The 18,878-nt window shown below is 38.1% G+C and overlaps 1 protein-coding gene across 1 annotated transcript in view; it reads left to right on the top strand.

The window, feature by feature from the left end:
- The window catches only part of PPP2CB (protein phosphatase 2 catalytic subunit beta), a 32,817-nt gene extending 14,974 nt beyond the window's left edge, over nt 1–17,843 (top strand). Inside the window, exons 2-7 of the mRNA XM_059909257.1 lie at nt 4,849–5,058; nt 7,664–7,837; nt 9,584–9,673; nt 9,786–9,947; nt 12,107–12,225; nt 17,144–17,843. Of these exons, the coding sequence (XP_059765240.1) occupies nt 4,849–5,058; nt 7,664–7,837; nt 9,584–9,673; nt 9,786–9,947; nt 12,107–12,225; nt 17,144–17,216 (828 nt within the window). The 3' untranslated portion in view covers nt 17,217–17,843. The remainder of the gene's footprint in view (nt 1–4,848; nt 5,059–7,663; nt 7,838–9,583; nt 9,674–9,785; nt 9,948–12,106; nt 12,226–17,143) is intronic.
- Nucleotides 17,844–18,878: the final 1,035 nt, after the last annotated feature.

The following is an 18,878-nucleotide window of genomic DNA, read 5'->3' as shown; positions in this document are numbered from 1 at the left end:
GCCTACAGATGCATCATCATTTTATGACCATGAGATGGTGATTCCGTTTACTAAGGATGGCAGAGAAGGTGAAGGGAAAGGGTCTGCTGCCCCAATGGCCCTTGAGAAGCTGCACCAACCCAGCGCTGCCTACGTCCAGGCTTCTTGTTACATGAGAAAAATAAACCCACAGTTTAGGTCTTCTCTTCCCCCTGAAAAAAAGATACTTCAGTAACATGATGATAATAGAATATTGTATTTTGCCACACAGCTAAGAATCAACCCTTAGATAATTTGAATTTGGAAAAGCATAGCTATTTCCACATTACACACGTGGAAGGTAAGACTTCACATTTTAGAGAGATACAGACTAGTCTCAGTGAAGAAACTGAAGGGTATATAGGTCTTAGGGTTACACAATTAGATTTCAAATGGGTGGAGAACTCATTTTTCTGGAAGATTTCTGCATGTATAATCTCATTCTAACTAACTATAGGCAAAGAGAAGAAAAATATGGACTGCACTGTTCATAACTCTTGGGAAGTTTACCAGGCTAACTTAAGCAGAAATGTCATTTGCCAGAAGAATGTTTAGTAGCCTAGAATCAGAAGGCAAGCTGGAGAACCAAGCTTGGAAGTTTTGCAGAAATTAAAGAGAGATTGGAGCCACAGTCAAAATCATACCATAGCAACGATTTAGAACGCTGGAGAGAACACCTGTGTGGGAGTAGAACTTGCCATTGTCCCCACTGCTTAGAGTCACTTCAGATTAAAAGTCTGGGCTAGGTGCATCCAGTTGGCATAGATGAACCTGGAGGTAGACTGACTTTCTTTGTGATTCTAACAGTGGGTATACAGACTTTCGTTGGGATTTTGTTTTATGTATTCTAACATCAGTGTTTTGGATTGGTGTCATAGGACGAAATAGTCACAGAAAGCAAGTTGAGGTGAATGATACATGTCTTTGTAGTAATGTGAGCCGACTTACCCTTATCTTTCATCTTACATGTAAGTCCACAGAACAGATGCATTAATATAATGATTTCCAAGCTTTTTAGTCTCATGACCCCTTTTTACTCTTAAAACTTGAGATCAGTATAGTAAGTGAATAAAAGTTTTTCAACAAAACTTCATAGTGTCACTATTACAAGTTTGGGAACTAATAAAGCCATCAATGTAGAAAATCTCCCTACCTAGACTTAAAAATTAACTTTTTGATTTAAAATACAGAAAATATAACTTTAAATTTTAAGTCAACTGTTATAAAAATAGTTTAAAACCTTCTTCTGTTTAACACTTTAAACACTGAAGGCTAATTCAGAGCTTTATATTCTCAAATGCTTTCATATAAATAGTTTTCTTGGGCCTCTCAAAAATGTGACCTCTTAATTAGGATTGACTGAATCAATTATTTTTGAGGCATATTGTAACTTATTCTACAAATACCTTTATACTACAGATGTCAGTATTATTCTGTTATCCTGTGTGCTGTAAATATTTCCTCAGGCTTTTTCTTTTATCTCTTTCTGTATACAGAAGTTTTTATTTTGTTTGGTTTGAGCTCATCAAAGCCAGCGTGTTTGAGGTGGAGAGTTTACCTGTTCCTCTTTTTCTCTCTGGTGCCTGGCCTATAACAGACACTTGACAGATGTGACATGGATACATGAACCTTACTCTTCAGGAATATTTTGATATGTCATGTGATTGCGGTGGATGGTGTACATCAGAGTGAATGGTTTATCAGCCTCCTAACTTGTCCTGTGTGGGAACTATATATTAAGTAATCTTTCCTCTGTTTTTGGTAATACTTCCTTTAGTAGGTTCTTTAAGTAGGGTTAGCTTGTTAAAAATTCTTAATGTTACATGACTAGAGGATTCTGTTTTAAATATTTCTGGAAAATGTTGGTTATTTGCTCCCATTTGACTTGAAAAACAAATTACTTGATGCTTGCTAAGCAGATGACATAATGATTTTACTCACTTTAAGCTTGTTGTCATGACTTTTTTCCAGTTGTTAGTTCTATTGCAGGAGGTATTGTTGCTCTTGAAAGACCTCTGCTACTTGTTTTCTCAATCTTCAGCCGTTATACTAGGATCCTTTTAACTTTGGGATTTGGCTTCTATAAATTGGTTTGTTTTTTATTTAAAGATTTTTTTCTTTTTTTAATGTGGACCATTTCTAAAGTCTTTATTGAATTTGTTACAGTATTGCTTCTGTTTTATGTTTTTTATGGTGTTTTGGCCACAAGGCACGTGGGATCCTAGCTCCCCAACCAGGGATTGAACCCGCACCCCCTGCATTGGAAGGCGAAGTCTTTAACCACTGGACTGCCAGGGAAGTCCCTATAAATTGGTTCTTATATTAAGGACTTTTTGTCTTTAACCCCAGTGCATTAATGCTTTGGGCTTGACTTGAATGACTCTGCTGTGAAAGTTTGGTCCTGTGATCTGAACCAGCTATTTGAAGAACCTAACATGATCATACCTAAAAATTGTTAGAGCAGTTTTCTTGGTGTGGAACTCCTAGACAGTTTTTCTTGTTAAACAGGTGATCTTGTAGTTTTGTGACTTGCCTTTTTCATTTATATACCAAATACTCATTATATCAAATATACTTCTATAACATTCTTAATGTCTACTTAGTATTCCATTCTATGGATGTTTCATATTTGTTTTCTTAACTATCTAGTGTACATTTATAGTTTCGGTTTTTTTTCTTAAAAGCAAACATTCCTTTACTTATATCCGTACATATTTAGCTGATTTTATTCATAGTGTAGATGCCTAGAAGTGGAGTTGCTTGGTCCAGTAGTGTAGCCATGTAGCAGTTAGTGTTAGGTTTGGTTTGTGTAACAGAAAATCCAAAATAATAAAGGCTTAACCAAGGTTGCAGTTCGTATTTCTCCATGTACAGGAAAATCTGGAGATAAGCAGTCCAGGGGTGATAAGTCCACTGAGGTATCAGGAAACCAGACATCTTGCTGTGTTAGTTTCCTGGGTCTGCCGTAACAAATTACCACTAACTGGGCAGCTTAAAACAACAGACATTTATCCCTCACAGCTCTGGGGGCTGGAAGTCCAAAACCTAGGTGTCAGCAGGGCCACAGACCCTCTGGAGGCTCTAAGAGAGAATCCGTTCCTTGCCTCTTCCAGCGTCTGGTGACTGCTGGCATTCCTTGGCCACATCACTTCAATCTGCCTCTCTCTTCACATGGACTTCTCTGTCTGTGTGTCTGTCTCAAAACTCCCTCTCCCTCTCTAACAAGGGTATATGTAATTACATTTAGGGCCTATTGGGATAATCTAGGATAAGTGCCTCCCCCAAGATGCTTAATCACATCTTTTTCATACGAGGTAATATACACAGGTTCTGGTGATCAGGAAGGGCGTATCCCTTTGCAGTGTGCTTTGTCAGCCTGCCACGTCTTCCAACACTCGGCTTGCTCGTACTAGGGAGCAGCCCCTCTTCATGGTAGAGGTGGCTGCTGGAGTCCAGCCATCACATATACATTCTAGGAAACAGGATGGAGAGTGATGAAGGGCACACCCCCTCTTTAAGGAAACTTTCTGGTTCCCACATAACACTCCTTACATCACACTGACCGGAACTTAGTCTTACAGCCATTTGTAGTTGCATGAGAGTCTGGCGCTATGGACTGAATATTTGTATCTTCTCAAAATTCATAGGTGATGCCTGATCCCCAGTGTGATGGTACTTGGAGGTGGGGCCTTTGGTAGGTAATTAGGTCATGAGGGTAGAGCCCTCATGAATGGTATTAGTGCCCTTTATCAGAAGAGACGCTAGAGAGATGACCTCTCTCTCTCAATACCATGTGAAGAAGGCGTCCACAGCAAGAAGGTGTCCCTCTGCAAACCAGGATGAGGGTCCTCACCAGGAGTCAAATCAACCGGCACCTTGATCTTGGGCTTCTCAATCTTCAGAACTGTGAGGAATAAATTTCTGTTGTTTAAGCCACCTAGTCTGTTATTTGTTACGGCAGCCTGAACTAAGACAGCTGGGAAATGTAGTTTTTCAGCTCAGAGCATGGCTATCTGATTGAATACAATTAGTTTAATTATTGAGAAGGAAAGGGATAGTGGATATTGAGGTTAGGCAGTCTTTGCCTCAGATCAGTTTACATTTTGTTAGCTTTCCAAAGATGTGCATTCCTGCCTATAGGGTATGAGAATAGGCATAGAAATCCCATGCCCCTTAGTTATTACCCCTCGGCCCTAGGCAACTCTAATCTTCTGTCTCTGTAGATTTGTCTGTTCTAAACAATTCACGTAAATGGAGTCATACAATATATGACCATTTGTGACTGTCTTCTTTCACTTAATATGTTTTCAAAGTTATAGCATGTGTCAGTACGTCATTTTTTTCTTTTTATTATTAAATAATAGTCCATTGAATAATACCATATTTGTCTGTTCATTAGTTAATGGACATTTAGGTGGTTTCCACTTTTTGGCTATTGTAATGCTGCCATGAACATGTGTAAACTTAAGTTTTCATTTCTCTTAAGTATATATCTAGGGATGGAATTGCTGAATCACATGGTAATTCTATGTTTAACACCTTGAGGAACTGTCAGACTGTTTTCCACAGCAGTTGTACCATTTTAGATTTTCACCAACACTGTGTGAAAGTTCCAGTTTCTCTACATCCTCAAAAGCACTTGTAATTCTTTTTTATTTAGCCATCCTAGTAGGTGTAAAGTGGTATCTTGTTGTGGTTTTAGTTTTATGATTTTATAATACACATTTCAGGTGGTTTTTTCCTGCAGATTTTGTTTTAATGGACAAGAAACGATGCCTTCAAATTTGTGATAGAATTTTTTTTAATTGTTGATTTCATTTTTTTTAACAGGCTAAGGAAATTTTAACAAAAGAATCAAATGTGCAAGAGGTCCGCTGTCCTGTTACCGTCTGTGGAGATGTGCATGGTCAATTCCATGATCTTATGGAACTCTTTAGAATCGGTGGGAAATCACCAGATACAAACTATCTATTCATGGGTGACTATGTAGACAGAGGTTATTATTCTGTGGAGACTGTGACTCTTCTTGTGGCATTAAAGGTATGGTTAATGAAGTTTTTTTTTTTTTTTTCAAGCTTTGATCAGCAAAAGGCAAGAGTGGCGGCATTGCATATCAGATGTTCTAGTTTATGATCCATTCACTTTATAGCCCCTTAAAATAATAGTTCATTTTACATCTTTTGAGAGAGAGACACGAACACGATACGTTAAACCTCTCCTGCCTACTTCTGGTAAATTATTGTTGTAGGTAATCCATAGCTGAAGTCTTGGAATCATTTTTAGTCAACTTATCCCTCATGTATAGTCAACTAGTAAGTTTTTAAAAAATTCTTGCCTTGCAAAATCTGTTATTCCTGTGTCTTTTTATTTTTTATTTTTTATTTTATTTTATTTTTTTTTTTTTTTAGAAATTCACGTTCTTTTATTTATTTATTTATTTATTTATGACTGTGTTGAGTCTTCGTTTCTGTGCGAGGGCTTTCTCTAGTTGCGGCAAGTGGGGACCACTCTTCATCGCGGTGCGCGGGCCTCTCACCATCGCAGCCTCTCTTGTTGTGGAGCACAGGCTCCAGACGCGCAGGCTCAGTAATTGTGGCTCACGGGCCCAGTTGCTCCGTGGCATGTGGGATCTTCCCAGACCAGGGCTCGAACCCGTGTCCCCTGCATTGGCAGGCAGATTCTCAACCACTGCGCCGCCAGGGAAGCCCATTTTTTATTTTTTTTATTTTTTATTTTTTTAAAGTGTTGTGGCCAAGGTCACACAGCTAGCTGGTCACCTTGATCTTTTTTTTTTTTTTTTTTTTTAATTTTATAGCTACTTTATTTATTAATTTATTATTTATTTTTGGCTGTGTTGGGTCTTCGGTTCGTGCGAGGGCTTTCTCTAGTTGCGGCAAGTGGGGGCCACTCTTCATCGCGGTGCGCGGGCCTTTCACTATAGCGGCCCCTCCCGTTGCGGGGCACAGGCTCCAGACGCGCAGGCTCAGTAGTTGTGGCTCACGGGCCCAGCTGCTCCGTGGCATGTGGGATCTTCCCAGACCAGGGCTCGAACCCGTGTCCCCTGCATTGGCAGGCAGATTCTCAACCACTGCGCCATCAGGGAAGCCCTGTCTTTTTATTTTTACTATCATACAATGCATATCTTAATCACTTCACACTTTAATTAGTGCAGTAGTGTGGTAGCTAATATTTCTGCCTCCAGGATCTGACCCCTCCAGATCTACCTGGCATATGCTGCCAGATTAAATCTCTCTTTTTAACATTCATCTTGTTACTTCACTGTTCCCAACTCTTCAATGATTCTGTGTTACCTGCAGAATCGAGCTCACACTCCTTGGCTGGTCCTCTACTGTCTAGCCTGAATCTGCTGCTAGTAGTTGGTAGCATAAACTCTTTGCCTCAAATCAGAGTATTTCAGTGCTCTGGCTATCTCCAAATATTTACCTGATTTCCCCAAACGATTACTCTGTCTCTGATTTCTTACCCCTTCTGCCAAGACTCAGCTCAAGTCCTACTTCTTCCATGAAGCCTTCAATCACCTTAGCTTTACTCCTTCTACTCTAAATTATCATAAAATGTATTCTCCCATCCCTTATTTATGTTACATAGTGGTTTATTGCCTTGTTTCTCATACTTCCTTAAGTGAAGTTAGTCCCTAACCAGCAGAATTCATGTATTATATTTGTGTGGACCTGGTACTAGATTTGAACGCTGTGCTTAGTGCTGGACACATAATGGATGCTTAGTGAATACGTGTGAAGTATGCATTTGCAGCTTTTTGGTTTGCAGAGTCTGATGCTTTTTTATACTTATCAGACACATTGCTAACCAAAAAGTATGCCATAAAGTATGTCTCTATGTTCTGTTATGGAAAGGAAACTATATAAATACATTTGAAATCTTGCCCACATTTGGCAGGGCCTGGTTTTTTTTTTTTTTTTTTTTTGACATGTCTAAAATTTCTTGTTTTCCCCAAAATTGTCAAATATTTAATTATTTATGAATTTTTAACAATACATGTACATCATAAAAAGTTGGTTTTCAACATAATACTGTAAAATATACAGGTTCTAGGAAGTGAACTAAAGCATAACAAAGATATATAAAAAAAAGTTATTCATTCCCTTCCTACACCTCACCATCTTCACCTCTAGCCAGGCAGGACCTGTTTTTGTGTTCTGTTTACAAATACATTCTTCTGTGGGAAATAAAAGGGAGGGAGAAGTTAGTCTGTAGAGAGTTTGTCTTGGGTCCAGATCTCTTCTGGGTCCGTGGAGCATTAAAAAGTCATAGTGTTCTATAAAGACTAAGAAGACTAGTGATAATTTGAGTATGAAAAAGATATTAGAGACAAAGAGTCAGATATGATTTTATTATAATAAAATAGTTACCAGTTAAGAAGGATTCCAGTGAGGGAAGTATGGATACATAGTAAGAAGAAGGATGGCCATAAGAAAATATTTCAAAGGTTAATCAAGAGGACCTGGTGATGAATGAGAAAATTTTTTATTCTGAAAAAGAATTTACATTTAATGTACTAGCAGACTGAGGCCCATTTAAAGAAATGGGTCAGAGGTTAATGTGCTTAGCATAACACTAGTAAAAATACTTCCATGGGTTTCTTTTCCTTTTCCTTTTCCTTCAGGTGCGTTATCCAGAACGTATTACAATATTGAGAGGAAACCACGAAAGCCGACAAATTACCCAAGTATATGGCTTTTATGATGAATGTCTGCGAAAGTATGGGAATGCCAACGTTTGGAAATACTTTACAGATCTGTTTGACTATCTGCCACTTACAGCTTTAGTAGATGGACAGGTATGTATGTGGGGACAGATAAAAGTAGGAAAAGATTTTCTATTAGTAATTTAGGGTCTAGATTGACATGACATTCTTTCTGCATCTCCTTGGCCTTTTCTGCCTCTTTCCCTTATACTTAAAGTTTCAGAACAGGGAACTGGGTAAGTTTTATACACGTTGAGATCGGCAAGTTCTTCCTTTCATCCTCTCCATCTTCCTGCTTCCCTTTCCATCTATTGATACATCTATTTATACACCATGTGTTAAGTGACAGTTTCTGATTCTGAGTAGTAGGACAAATCTACCTCCTTGGGAACTTTCACAGTCTTCTGCTAACACTCATAAAATAGAAGTCATTTCTAAATGACCAAGTGGAAGTATAGTGTAAACCAAAACTTTTAGATGTAAGTAAGGGATGAAATGCAAGGAAATGCATTTATTTATAAATTACATTTAATTCAAAGAATGAAACAGTAAAATAAACTTGGGTTAATTAAAAATAAAACCAGAAATAGATACCAAAAATACATAGTTGATCAATATGGCCCAAAGCAGTTTTTGAGAAGTCTATTAAAGAAATATAATAGTCAAAACTGATCTAGAAAAAGAGAGGGAGGTCACATAAAACACTGGGAATGAGAAATAAGGCATTACTCTTAAGTATGGAGGTACTTAACAAATCACAAAAACAGTTACAGCTTTATTCCAATAAACTTGAAAACATAGATGAAATTTATTATAGCAGAATATTAATTATTAAATTGTTGTGAAGAAATCAGACCAATGTAAATACAGACCATCAGACTAAGAAGAAATTGGAGAGTAATCAGGTCTAGGTATTTTATAGAGAATTCTACCAAACCTTTAAGGAACATAACATTTCTGAGTTTGAAAGCTTAGGAAGAGGTGGAGAGCTTCAAAACTCACTCTGTAAGGCCAGTATAACCCCAATGCCAAACCAGACATGGCAAGCACAGTAGAATGAAATCAGACCAAAACCATTTGAACAAAGTCCTGTATCTTTATTTAAAACTCAATTAAGGAGTAAAATGACACTAATTGGATGAAGAAACTTACACTGACTATACTTATCAGCAAAACATCAGAAACCTTCTCCTCAAAATCAGGAGAAAAATGCCCTCTAAAACTTTATTATCTCTGACTTAGAATCCCTGGAGAATGGACCTGGGAGTAGTATCTCTCCCCTCCCCTCCTCCCCCAAAGAAATCTTATTATTCAATTTTGTTTTTGGAAGTCCTAGCCAGTGCACTGAGCAATAAAAATAATTAAAAGGTATAAACATTGAGAACAAAATAACAAAAATATTTTTGCAAACAACATGATTATGTACGCAGAAAACTCTTAGAAAACTGAAAAACTATTACAACCAATAACAGGAATCAGTAGGGTCTTTGCAGTAAGAGAAATTTTAAATTTTTATATTGTCAGCAGTAACCAACAGAAAAAGTTAATCGTGGGTCACAAGCACGGAAATCGCATTCTAGGGAAAGTGGAAATACACTATATAAAATACCTAGGATTATAAAGAAAAAAGAAGTAGTATATTTAAATGTTAACAGCTCTCTGGTCGTGCATTTTTTGTTTTTTTCCATTGTGTATTATACATTTTCCACTGTGACTATTATTAAATGCTATTTTGAAAAGAAAAGCGACTAGGATTGACATTGGTAACCATTATTTACTCTACATTAACTTTTAGCATTTAATAAAACAAATCCATTTTCTTTTTAAATTCATCAACAGATATTCTGCCTCCATGGTGGCCTCTCCCCATCCATAGACACACTGGATCATATAAGAGCCCTGGATCGCTTACAAGAAGTCCCACATGAGGTAAACTTAGTTTTAATGAAAAAGAAAGAAATATAACCACATTGTGGTAACCCTAGATTAGTTAAATATGAGCACTCATAACTGACATCGCATACTTCATTTTCTTTGCCAGGGCCCAATGTGTGATCTGTTATGGTCAGATCCAGATGATCGTGGTGGGTGGGGTATTTCACCACGCGGCGCTGGCTACACATTTGGACAAGATATTTCTGAAACATTTAACCATGCCAATGGTCTCACACTGGTTTCTCGTGCTCACCAACTTGTAATGGAGGTATGTCCTCTTCCTATAGGATAATGATCTCTGTTTCAAATAAATGTCTCTCTAATAAAGCTTCATGACTTAGAATGTCAGAAACATTCCTCCCCATTAACTAAATGAAAGGAGAAAAAACTTGGCTGATTTTAGCAAGTAGGGAAAGTACTAGTTGGCCAGGGCAAAATTATATCTCACTTTTTTTTTTTTAATTAATTAATTATTTTATTTATGTCTGTGTTGGGTCTTCATTTCTGTGCGAGGGCCTTCTCCAGTTGTGGCAAGTGGGGGCCACTCTTCATCGTGGTGTGCGGGCCTCTCACTATCGCGGCCTCTCCTGTTGCGCAGCACAGGCTCCAGACGCGCAGGCTCAGTAATTGTGGCTCACGGGCTTAGTTGCTCCGCGGCATGTGGGATCCTCCCAGACCAGGGCTCGAACCCATGTCCCCTGCACTGGCAGGCGGATTCTCAACCACTGCGCCACCAGGGAAGCCCTATATCTCTTTTGAAATTAATTTAGACTTCAAGAAAAATTGCAAAAAAATGGTAACAAAAAATTCCTTTCTGTCCTACACTCAGATTCCTCAAATATAAATATTTTAATATTTGCTTTACCATTCTTTCTCCCTTCCTATTCCCCTTTCCCCTCACACATTACTTTTTTTCTTTAACTGTTTGAATGTCAGTTGCAGGTGAGATCCTCCTTTACATCCAAATTTCCATGTGTGTTTTATAAAAATAAGGACTTTCTCCTAAATAACCATAGTATAGTTATCAGGGTCAGGAAATCTTCATTGATATAGTACCATTATCTAAGTGCTTTATTCAGGGACTTCCCTGGCGGTCCAGTGGTTAAGACTCCGCGCTTCCACTGCAGGGGGCACAAGTTTGATCCCTGGTCAGGGAACTAAGATCCCACAAGCCTCGCAGCACGGCCAAAAAAATAAAATAATAAAAAAAAATTTTAAGTCTATAAACGCTTTTGTCAAATTTTTATTATCTCACCAATGTCCTTTATAGCAAAATTTTTTTTAGAGCAAAATTTAATTGTGTGTGCACCTATAATCTCATCCAGTATCATGCTGTATTCAGTCCCCCTGGATGTGGAAATTCCTCAGATTTCCTTTGTTTTGCATAATCTTGGCATTTTTGAAGACTACAAGCAATTTTATTTTGTAGAAATAGCCTTCATTTGTGGTTTGGCTGATGTTTCCTTATGATTCAGGATATGCACTTTTGGCGGGCATATCACAGTATGATGATGTGTCCTTCTCAGCACATCGTATCAGGTCATGAGATCTTTCCCAGTGCTAGTGCTATTAACTAATTTGGATCACTTAGTTAAGGTGGTGCCTGCCACATTTCTCTACCATGATGTTACTATTTTTTAAACATTAAAGGAATATAAATAGAATATAATCCTTCCAAACCAGTAGGGAGTAGCTTCAAGATGTTAGAGAAAATTTCACTAACCCAACAGAGGCAGAAGGGGTAACAGCATGGTAATAAAGAACATAGATTTGTACAGTAAAGATAAACCTCATTATAATCATAAGGAATGTGAATGGATAAAAATTTTTACTTCCCTAAAATACTGAGAGTCTCACATTGGATAAATAATCAAAAAATTCACCCATTATTTTGGATTTATCTAAAACATAATGATACCCCAGACTAGAAATAGAGGGATGGAAAATGGTGTATTAGTATATCAATTAGATAATTATCCAAAATATAGTTAATAATATGAGTCAGAAAAGGCTGTAAGACAGTAGTATATTTAGAAATAAAAAGAGGTCTTTGCTGATGAAAAGTGGCCCAGTTATATAGGAGAGAATAATTCTAAATTTTTATTTACCTAGTAATAGAGTCAAAGTACATAAAGCAAAAATTGACATAATTTATGAGGAAGAATTGAGACATCTTCCATCATTGTGGGAGAAATCTGAATATACATCCTAGCCACGATCTTAAGCAGAAAAACAGTTACTGAGCTCCATAGCTGAATCTCAGTGCAGATGTACATATTAAAGATGGACACCACATAAGGTAACACAGAAGACTGCATTTCCACAGAGAATACTCGTAACTTTTGAGTTTAGTTTTCTAAACTTGGCTATGTCAACATTATGATTTTATGGTGAAATACTGATTTTTTTTTTTTTTAAATGCTGCAGGGATACAATTGGTGTCACGATCGGAATGTGGTTACCATTTTCAGTGCACCGAATTACTGTTACCGTTGTGGGAACCAGGCTGCTATCATGGAATTAGATGACACTTTGAAGTATTCCTTGTAAGTAGCTTTAAATTTTAATTGTATGTAATCACTTTCAGAAGGAAAATTGCAATGTGGATTATTAAAGTTAGAGGTAGAGGAGTTTTGCTTCTGGAATAGCGGAGTGAGGAACATGGCAAACCCTCTCCCCAGTAGGAACAAACACTGGACTGGAAAACGTTACTTTAAATAATTGTTTCAAGTGTTTGGAATTTGTCCTAAATGTATACAGCAAATACAGAAACACTTATTCTGGATCTGCTAACTCTCAGTATAACACCAGAGTCTGTGGAATTTGAGTCACAAGTGTTCCTTCCTGTTTCCAGGTCCCCTGTACAGAAACGACACTGCAGTCATTCTGTCCTGGGTGGGTATGGTCAAGAAGATGGGGCTTCTCCCCTCCCCCAGTCCCCAGTCTCCAGTCCAGGGCTGTGGTCTCTCCCCCTGGGGGGGCAGGTGCCAGCGTATCTCACCTGTCCCCATCCAGGGCTGTGGTCTCTCCCCCTGGGGGGCAGGTGCCAGCGTATCTCACCTGTCCCCGTCCAGGGCTGTGGTCTCTCCCCCTGGGGGGGCAGGTGCCAGCGTGTCTCACCTGTCCCCGTTCAGGGTTACAGAAGCTCTGCTCCCAGTGGGTGCAGTCGGTCAGGCTGAGACTCCCTCCCCTCCCTGGCTCCTAGGGTGGAGGCTCTGTTCCAGTCATGTGTGGCAGGCAGGGAGTGCTGTATCCCCAGTTCTTGCCTCAGTGCCTACTCTAGAACAGGGGTGGTCACTAAGAAGTGGGCCATCATACCTGCCTGCAACTCTGGAACAGTGGCATAGAAGTTCTGTTCAGAGAGAGATGCAGAACAAAAAGTTCCTTACCTCTGCCTGAGGGGGCTGACCTTACTTAGAACAGAGGGTCGAGAATTGCAAGCCTAAGTATTTTGTTGAAGACAGTGGGTATTATGGTGGAGACCAATGAAGAAGGCTCTCATAGCTCCCATGATACTAGTAGCAACAAGCAAAAGAGGAGAGCAAGGAGAACTTTTAACAGGTAAAACCAGGGAAAGAGATAGTGAAGAAGAGCTTTCCTGAGATCATCACAGTCAACTCTGGGAGACAAGACGGCTGTGCATGTATATTAGGCTGTACCCACACAGGAGCAGTCAGACACATCATGGTCAAAATGTTGAGAGTCTAAAAGAAATAATCTTGAAGGCAGTAAGAGAAAAATGACTTACAAAAGGGAACCTCATTGAATAATCAGCTGACATTTCCTCAGAAAGGCAATGAAACATACTCAAAGTGCTGAAAATAAAAAATCAAGGTCATATCCAGCACAACTTCAGAATGAACGCAAAAGAAGGGCATAGCCAGATAAACAAAAACTGAGGGAATTCAGTGCTGGCAGACCTGCCGTACAAGATATACTAGAGGGAGCACTTCAGGCTGAAAGCAGATGATACCAGACAGTAAGTCAACTGCACACACAAGGTAGTAATAGTAGAAGATGGTAGAATTGCACCTTCTTAAGTGATTTAAAAACCAGTTGCATGACACAATAAGGATATATTTGTAGTATAATTGAACTTAAAAGAAACAATATATAGAAATGCAGTCGTAGATTTGATAGTAACAGCACAGAGGAGGTGGGTGGGAACAAAGCTGTACTAAAGCAAGGAAGTGACACCAGATGGTAATTTGAATTAAAGGAAGAATATGAAGAAAATAAAAATGAGAAGGTTATTTAACAAAAATCTATAAATATACACTCACTCTCCTTCTCTCTCAGCTTCTTTAGGGTCATAAGAGTATATAAAATAGTAATTATATTAAAAAGTATTATATAATAATTTTGGGGGTTTGTAACATATACTGTGTATAACATCAATACCAAAAACGGGGAATGGAAATGGAAAGGAGCTATATGCTATCTAGGAGTAAATACCTCTTAAATCACCAGAATTTATAAATCTGAAGTAGAATTTCATAAGTTGTGTATTCTAAGTTCCAGAGCAACCACTAAAAAAGAAAAATAATTGTAAAGTTATTAAAGGAATTTAAATACTATGTTAGAAAATAATATTTTACTAAAAAGAAAGCAGTTAAAGCAGGAACCAATAAACAAAGAAAGGCATATTTAAAAAAAAAGAAAATGGCAGGTATAAATCCAGTCATATCAATAACACTGAATGAGTCATCAACACAATGCAATCAAAGGGCAGAAATTATCAAGTTGGTGTTTTTGTTTTTAAATAGCTAGCTTTATAATGTCTACAGGAAACATAATTTAGATTCAAAAACACAAATAGGTTAAAAATGGTGAGAAAAGATACATCATGCAAATAGTAACCATAATAGTGCTGGACTGGATATACTAATACCAGACCAAACAGATATCAAAACAAAAACTGTAACTAGAAATAAAGAAGAACACTTCACAATGATAAAGAGTCAGACTATTAGGAAAATATGTCATAAACATATGCACTTAACAGTGGAGCCCTAGAATATATGGAGCAGAAATGAACAGAATTGAAGGAAGAAACGGACAAACAAAAATAGTTGGAGACTTTATTATGCCACTTGCAATAACAGAACTAGACAGAAGATCAGCAAGGAAATAGAAGGCTTGAAAAACACTACAACTTTACCCGACATCTGCAGAACACTCCACTCGGCAACAGCAGGGCACAGAGTCTTCTCAATCGCACATGGAACATTCTCCAACACTGACCATGTGCTTGGATATAAACCCCAAGCCTTAGAAAATTTAAGAAGATTGGAGTCATGCAAAGTATATTCTCCAGACACTGTGGGATGAAATCAGAAATCAATAACAAAAGAAAAACTGGAAAATGTATAAATAGGTACAAATTAAGACACTCCTAAATAACCTTTGGGGGGGGGGGGGTCAAAGAAGAAATCACCAGGGAAATGAGAAAATACTTCGAGATGAGTGAAAATGAAAACACAGTGTACCAAAACCTGTGGGATACAGTGAAAGCAGTGTTTGCAGGGAAATTTATAGCTGTAAATGCCTGTATTAAAAATCAGATAGAATTAGAAGTTGACAATCTGTAACCCAGAAGAGGGCTCGCACCAGTACTCACCCATGCTGGCACCCTGGTCTCCAACTTCCAGCCTCCATAACCTAACTGTACACCTTAAGGACCTAGAAAAAGAAGAGCAAACTAAACTCAGTGCAAGCATAGGGAAGGAAATAAAATTAGCAGTGGAAATAAAATGAAATAGTAGAAAAATATTAGAGAAAACCAACGGAACCAAAAGTTGTCTCTTTTTGACAAAACTGAAAAGCCTTAACTAGACTGGCCAAGGAAAAAAAAGAGTGAAGACTCACATTACCAAAATCCCGACTTACTTCAGCCTTACTGAAAGAAGAAGAATTATAAGAGAATACAATAACTATATGGCAGCAAATTAGGTAACTTGCGCGGTGCACGGGCCTCTCACTATCACAGCCTCTCTTGTTGTGGAGCGCGGGCTCCGGGCGCGCAGGCTCAGTAGTTGTGGCTCACGGGCCCGGTTGCTCCGCGGCACGTGGGATCTTCCCAGGCCAGGGCTCGAACCCGTGTCACCTGCATTGGCAAGCAGACTCAACCACTGTGCCACCAGGGAAGCCCCCATATAATAATTTATAGGTAAATGGACCTCTTTCCAAACTCTGAAGTCACTCCATAGATGTGTTTTCTGTATTACCTGACATTGTTAAATTAAAAACAATTAAAAAAAAAAAAAAAAAATTAGGTAACTTGGATAAACTGGACAAATTCCTAGAAGGACAAAAAGAAAAACTACCAAAACTGACTCAGTTAGAAATAGAAAATCTGAATAAACCTGTAACAAATGAAGAAATTAAATTAATAATTTTAAAACTTCCTACAAAGAAAAGCCCAGGCCCAGTTGGCTTCGCTGGTGAATTGACCAAATGTTTAAAAAGGAATTAACACCAGTCCTTCACAAAGACCTACAAAAAAACAGAAGAGGAGGGATTACTTCCCAACCAATTCTTTAAAGATTATATTACCCTAATACCAAAATCAAAGACATTTTAAGAAAACTACAGATCAATACTCTTTATGTATATAGACGCAAAAATCTGCAACAAAATATTAACCAAATCCAGCAGTATATAAAAAGAATTATACACGGACCAAGTGGGATTTCGCCTAGGAATGCGAAGTTGGTTCAAAATATGAAAATCAGTTCTTGTAATAAACCATATTAATAAAGGACAAAAACCACATGATCTCATTAAGGCCAGAAAAAGTATTTGTCAGAATCCAGCACCCTTTCACAATAAAAGTACAGTTGACCCTTGAACAACATGGGTTTGAACTGCGTGAGTCCACTTGTATGTGGATTTTTTTTTAGTACTCTAAACACTACAGCACTACAGGGGCTTTGGAACCACAGGTAGGGAGGAACCGCGTATACGGAGGGCTTGGCTATAAGTTATACTCGGATTTTTAACTGCAGAGGGTCGGGACCCCGACCCCGTGTCGTTCAAGGGTCAGCTGTACTCAACTAGTCAAAGAAGGGAACTTTCTCATCCTGATAAATGTCATCTACAGAAACCCCACAGCTAATTACATCATTCTTAATAGTGAAAGACTGAAGGCTTTTCCTCTAAAATCTAAAACAAGCATGTCTGCTCTCTTTACTTCTATTCAACTGATAGTAATACTACAAACCATTTATGCCAGACATGAACCAGACATCTTGTCTGCCTGAATCTTCACCGTAGCTCTGTGAGATAGTTCTATGAAAGAGAACACCTGCACTGACCTACCCAGGGTCATTCCAGCCATAAACAACACAGAAAAGGTGGGAGACGAGGACTGCTCTTTCTACCTCGGTGTCTTGTTCTTTATTGATTCGTTTGCCTGCAGCGTCAAATCCTTTAACCATTTGCTTTCTTTTTTGCCATTTATAGCCTTCAGTTTGACCCAGCACCTCGTCGTGGAGAGCCTCATGTGACCCGGCGCACCCCAGACTACTTTCTGTAAATTCGTCCTGGGAAAACCTGCCTTTGTATGTGGAAGTATACCTGGCTTTTAAAAATATATATATTTAGAAACAAAACAAAAAAAAGCAACAGTAATCTCTGTGTTTCTGTAACAAATTGGGATCTGTCTTGGCATTAAACCATATCATGGACCAAACTGTGCCATACTAATGATGAGCATTTAGCACAACTTGAGACTGAAATTAGTTCAACGCTATGTTCTAGATCAGTCGGTCTTAACAGTTTGCCTGCTGTGTTTGTAGTTAACCATTTTCCTTGGGACTGTTCAAGCAAAAAAGGTAACTAACTCCATCTCCTTTTGCACTTACTTGGAAATTTTAGTTAGAATGTTTAACTGGCATGGATTAATAGGGTTGGATTTTTATTTTTAAGAAAAATTCACAAGCTAACTTCCACTTAATTCATTACCGTGTATTTTATTGAAATGTATAATTAACTGAAAAAAAGATTCTTGGGAGTACGTTGTCATAACATTTAAAGAGATTTCCCTTCCTTTAAACTAAATTACTATTTTATGTTGATCTGCATATTTCTGTATATTTGTCATGACAGTGCTTGCATTCTATTTGGTGTACTGAGCAAATAAACTTTCCATTTTAAACAAAAACATGTTGATTTACTGTGGTACACTTTAAATGAAAGTTTTACTCTTTTGTAACTTCATATGAGATCTCTTGACCTGTAATAAACAGTTGTGTTGAGGTACTTTAAATGTAGTGTTCTTTGTTTAGGACTTATTTTCAGAAGAAAAAAATTTTTAAGAGTACCTGATGACTTTTAGGCCATAAAAGACATTCTTATTTCTAAACATCATTTCATTAGGTAATTTGTATTATTCACATTTTAAACTATGGATGATATGCTAAAAACTGTAGGATATCATATGGCTGGGTAGAATATTTTAAAAACCAAAATGTTATTTTATCTTTACCTTTTGATCTAGAAATGAGAATAAATTAATCTCCAGATAAAGTTTTTAGTACAAGTAGTAGTGCTGTTTAAATGTACAGCATGAATTCCAGATGGTAGAAGGGAACATGCCAAGTCTGCGGGGTGGAGATGGAAGACACAGAGGAAAACTAAAGTCTTTTGTCTTTATATAAGAAAACAAGATGGTAAAAATAGGTATAAACATCTCAAAATTATAATCAACGTAAATGAACTGTATTCTCTAGTTAAAAGACAAAGGGTAAGAGTTGGTGTTTTAGAAAATCCAGCTATATACCTGATTACAAGACACACACCGGGGGCTTCCGTGGTGGCGCAGTGGTTGAGAGTCTGCCTGCCAATGCAGGGGACATGGGTTCAAGCCCTGGTCTGAGAAGATCCCACATGCCGCGGAGCAACTAGGCCCATGAGACACAATTACTGAGCCTGCGCGTCTGGAGCCTGTGCTCCACAACAAGAGAGGCCGCGACAGTGAGAGGCCCACGCACTGCAATGAAGAGTGGCCCCTGCTCGCCGCAACTAGAGAAAGCCCTCGCACAGAAACGAAGACCCAACACAGCCAAAAAATATATAAATAATTAATTTTTAAAAAAAAGACACACACCGGATGCAAAGTGACTTGGATAGGTTGAAATTAGAAGATGGGATAGACCAAGAAAAGATACTAAACAAAGGAAAACTGGAGTATCTATAT

This window comes from Balaenoptera ricei, chromosome 21 (genome assembly GCF_028023285.1).
Source record: "Balaenoptera ricei isolate mBalRic1 chromosome 21, mBalRic1.hap2, whole genome shotgun sequence".
Taxonomy (NCBI): Eukaryota; Metazoa; Chordata; class Mammalia; order Artiodactyla; family Balaenopteridae; genus Balaenoptera; species Balaenoptera ricei.
This window is presented reverse-complemented; position numbering and strand designations above follow the sequence as displayed.